The sequence below is a fragment of the Penaeus chinensis genome, chromosome 5 (assembly GCF_019202785.1).
Source record: "Penaeus chinensis breed Huanghai No. 1 chromosome 5, ASM1920278v2, whole genome shotgun sequence".
Lineage (NCBI taxonomy): Eukaryota > Metazoa > Arthropoda > Malacostraca > Decapoda > Penaeidae > Penaeus > Penaeus chinensis.
This window is the reverse complement of record NC_061823.1, coordinates 30737753-30742752: the sequence shown is the minus strand read 5'-3', so window position 1 is coordinate 30742752 and position 5000 is coordinate 30737753. Positions and strand designations below refer to the sequence as shown.

At 32.5% G+C, this 5000-nt stretch overlaps 1 protein-coding gene across 8 annotated transcripts in view; it reads right to left on the bottom strand.

Annotated features, from left to right (window-relative positions):
• LOC125025425 (transient receptor potential cation channel trpm-like) overlaps nt 1–5000 on the bottom strand; it is a 164726-nt gene that overhangs the window by 12177 nt on the left and 147549 nt on the right. For 5 of the 8 annotated variants that reach the window (XM_047613423.1, XM_047613428.1, XM_047613426.1 and 2 more), the window contains one exon: nt 4761–4832. The exons of the other annotated variants lie outside the window; for them this stretch is intronic. In XM_047613423.1, coding sequence (XP_047469379.1) covers nt 4761–4832 — 72 coding nt within the window. The remainder of the gene's footprint in view (nt 1–4760; nt 4833–5000) is intronic. 8 annotated transcript variants of the gene reach the window in all.

Here is a 5000-nt window from a genome sequence, read left to right as displayed (position 1 = left end):
ACACTGCTAGTGCTGTGCTGTCAGAAAAACTCCTGATTTGAAGGCATCAGCAACGTAACCAATCATCAAATAATATCAAATGAATCAATAAATAAAAGTCTATACTGCAACTTAATGCAAGTACTTAGAAAACAGTGCAAGAATGGCCATATGAGATCTAAATATTTTTCAATGTTTTTACATTATCAAAATACAAAAAAAAAAAAAAAAAAAAAAAGGGATCGCTTTTGGCATTTCTGATACAATCAATGAAACATTTAATGATATCAGAGACAATTTTGATTCATCAGTACAATTAACTACCATACAATATACACAATCCGATAATAATAGGTTTGATACATTCCTCACAAATGATTATGCCTACTTCTTATTCACTACTCTTAGGATTTCCATTAAGCCAGAAAATACTTCACCATCTTTGTAACTACATGAAGTAATTTTTTTCATCACTAGGCACCCTGAATTTCTGGGACAGAATGGAAAACAATAAGAGCAATTCTTCATAGCTTAAGAGCTTCCAAACCAACTGATTGGTTTTGTGAACTATGACACTTGATCTCAACTCTAATAGGTTATATCTACTATGATTTTTTAAAATGATGTATGATAGAGTGATTAGTAAAAGTATAGCAATTATGTATTTAGCAAGCATAGTTTATCTATCCAAACAAGATACTTTTAGTTCAATGAATAATTATGTGTATAGGCCTATGCATAAATTATACAAGGTGATTACTATTCAGTTCTAAATACAGAAAAATCTAAATAAGAAGCTCTATAATCATATTGTTCTTTCATAGTTTGATGCATATATGATACCCATTAACATTATACAGAAAGATGTCAATGGGTTAACAACATACCACATACTATTTTTTCACTACCTAAGTTAACTATAGAACTGAAAATGGCCAGATACTGGACAGTCAAAAAATCTGAATATACACTGTAACTCCAACACTGATATATACCGTGGTAATATTATGACACTGCAATGTCATATCACTAACTCTGGATAATGATCACAGCATTGGCATTTGTGTTCGATACACCTAACTAACAATTTTACTAAGACCTAGTAACAACATACACTAATACCTCATACTAAGACTAATAATGCAAACATAAATAAACAACAACTCTTTTTTTTTAACAGGAGATAAAGAATGATGTCTGATAACTAATCCAGCAGGACAGTACCTTTTCCTTTTTTCAAGGAGTATAAAATATATTTTGATGTTGAATCTCTGCTATTATCAAGTTCATAATGGTAAATCATACTGTAAGTCCCTCCTCTCCATAATCTGCTAAATAATATCTTGAAGGTAATTTGACCATTTTGTTATATTAACCTAATAATAGCATTTCTACCCCTATATGATTACAAAACACAGTTCATGAACCCAATAATGACAATTAAAATTTTCAGTAAAGTCTGGTGAGGAAGAGTGTACATTAGTGTACACTACTCCAGCCTTGGGCGACCCCATCCCAGCAATGAGGACATGAACAGGATGGGGCATCACCCAGAATCTGGAAATATCCACCATGATGTGATAGGATGTCACCTATTGCCACTGGGATAAATTGTATTATTTTGGTCTCTTCCCTACTGTCATCTGTCTGAGCATTAGAATTTCAACTTATACTTCCAAAGTGAATCTAATCTATATATAACTTTCAACAAGGCTTTGTCTTTATTCTTACTAATGATGGACTGTCCATAAGTGAGCTTGCTGAAGACCCAGAAATTATAAATGATCTAAAATTGCATTGTGAGAATGTTTGGGGGTGAAAGGAGCAATCAATTTACAAGTTTAAGATAAATGAGCAAATTAAATTTCAATGAAAGGAATTTCTACATTACATATTTTCTGAATAAACTAGTGGATTAAGAATGAAGCAACTGAAACAATGTTGATTGTGGAGTATGTGACTGTGGCTGTAAGTGACAAAGAATCAGGCAGTGCTTAAAGTAAATCTCTATTATTGAGGTAAGTTAGAATATGTGAAGTGATCTTTCAAGCTTGCTGTCCTTACCCAATATAAGTGAAGAATTTACATATGTACACAACCTGTGGCCAAATCTCTACCCTGGCATTTCCAGTGTTAGCCTCAATAGCAAGCCTCTCATTGCCCCAGTACCCACCTCTTAATCAGGTAAAACGTATGTCCATTTACTTGATCTCTGCAAGGATAATGTTCTAGAATGTCCTTTGTTAGAAGAGTGGGCAACAATTCTATTTTGGAGACCTATTTTATGGAAGTTATGGCAGCAGTATATGCCCCTCATATCCCTGTTTACCCACAGAAGTACTCAGCTGTTGCACTTGCCTACATAGGCCAAAGTTATAGGGTAGCTAGCAGCATGATAATCAACTATCATTATCATCATAATCACAAGTAATACTTTAATGATTGCTATTATTATTGTTACAGTCTTTGTTACAAAGGATAAACTTGTGATATTTCTAAAAAATATTAGTTCTCAGTAGATGTTAAATGAGAAAGTAAGTATACCCCTATGAGTTAACCTCAAAATAGATATTGCCAAACTAATTTGAATTATATCTTCTACCAGATAACAATTCTGGTGATGTGGCGAAGTACTTTTAACCCATTGTATATGACAATGTTTTCATAAGTTCCATGGCAGTAAACTGGACATTCCCTTGGTCCAAACTGTCAGTATGCAAGATACCAGATTTACCATGGACAACCTACTGGCTTAAGCCTGAGTATCTACTTGGAAGGGTCACTGATTCATGAAGATTTCTACTGATAATTTCTCAATTCCATCTTTTATAGATTTGTTGAACCAGTAACACCCTTTAGATCCAGTGTGAATCTCCTTCTGTATCCTACAGTTAAATAATAAAATTAACACTTATGTCATACAGCATTTTTTTAATTCATCATAATTCTCTACACTGTACTTCGAATACTGATTTAGCACAATGTCTGGAAGGATGGTCTGATTGTGATTATGACTGACATAATTGTGTGCTTTCCCATTCTTCCCTCCAGTGCTTTGTTTGTAACTTATTCAGCATGAATCCTTCATACGTCAGGAAATACAATATGGTGTATGTTTGTTAAATCTAATTAAATGTCCAGACTAATAACACTCAACAGGTGCATGGAAAAATACTAAACAGTAAAAGCTGTACATCATCTTTAATACACCATAGCAAAAATACTATAGTACAGCTGTACTTTTGAAAATACAGATTTGATGGGTTTTGTCCGGCAAAGAGTAGGTTCTCACAAACTAATCTTCATGTTTATGACCTTATTTCTTGTGCTACTTCTGTGTTCTCGTGACCATTAAAATGTTGGCAACAGATTTTTGTATCAGGACATACGAATAAAAGGTTGAATGGGATGCCACTTAGCCGGTTAGAGTACACACATGCTACACAGGAAGAGTGTGAAGACATTGGTGGCTTATTAATATTCAGTCCCATAAGCAGTGGATTTTGGAAAGATAGTGGATTTTGGATTACTAATGTAATCTGATAATGCAAATACCATCACCAGCCAGCTTACACAATTTTTTCAGATGACATTTCTGCCAGTTAGTGTTATATTCAGTCCCATAAGCAGTGGATTTTGGAAAGATAGTGGATTTTGGATTACTAATGTAATCTGATAATGCAAATACCATAACCAGCCAGCTTACACAATTTTTTCAGATGACATTTCTGCCAGTTAGTTTTAATGAAAGAGGAAAGGTTTCACAACAATTTAAGTTCGCTATTGCACTCATGTAAACAGGAACTATAATACTGCAGTATCATTGATATTATTTACTTATTCCATTCCTGTATCATATGACATAGCATTGTAGAGCATAACAATAAAGTCTAATCAGATATGCTGTAAACAAAATAATCTTACTATTACCATTCATTTGTACATTTCAAAATAGTTCTTGATTAAATATCTTAAAGCATAAAAATAAGAGTGAGTATAATATCAGAGAGAGAATAGTAAAAAAACAAAACAAAAAGAAAAAAAAAATATTCATAACAAAAAGCATTAACTGCTAGAGAAATCTTGATTACAAAAAGCAACTAAAAGAACACTTTCATAGACAAAGAGTAAAGAAAATTCATATTTCTCATAAAAAAGCTGTAAAGAGATAGATGTAAGATATCAATGCGCTCATCTAGGAAGATTTATATATTGCAGACATCCGAGTTACTTATGAAAGGCTTAAAAAAGTTTGCATTGTCAATGAGGTGTCTCTATTAATGTTTGTGATGAGCATAAATGTCAAATCTAAGTTTTAGTGACATTTTCTTATAATTTAGGTATTCTGTGACATTACTTTTACTTCATTATTGATGGTGTTTCAATAAATCTGTAATACCAAATAATAGAATATTAAATCATCACAGTTGTTAAAATTGTATTTATATTTATATTTTTTTCTTATGCATCTATATGACTATCACCATATATCATGTTCATAATTATACCTCCTGAACCTTGATTGATTACATAGTTAAAAAATGTAATATGGTATCTAATTTTCTAAAACTGTAATACAACACAAGCAACTGTTCAACAAGAGTGACATATAAGCAAGCACAAAACAGCTCTGATTCTCAGCAACATTACGGTACATTCAGCTTGAAGATGAAAACAGTAAAATAAGTGTAGAAGTACAAAGGCTTTTCACATCATAACAGATGAACTAGCAGTTTTGGCAAGCCAAAGTTTAGAAAAAAAAATCATGACCAGTACACTACCTTTGCATCAACATTATACTCCCCTTCCATTTCCTCCATCTCTGTGCTGGTGACACTAGCTGGTCGACCAGTCTACAGAAAAAGAAATTAATCTTGCCTTGTTGTTTTAGAGCACAGACATACTACATCTATGAAATTACAATAAAATTATCAATTTATTAGTACTTTCACCACTATCACACTCCAAAACTGAAAAAATTATAAGTGTATAAAAAGAAATGTGGATATGAGATCAATATA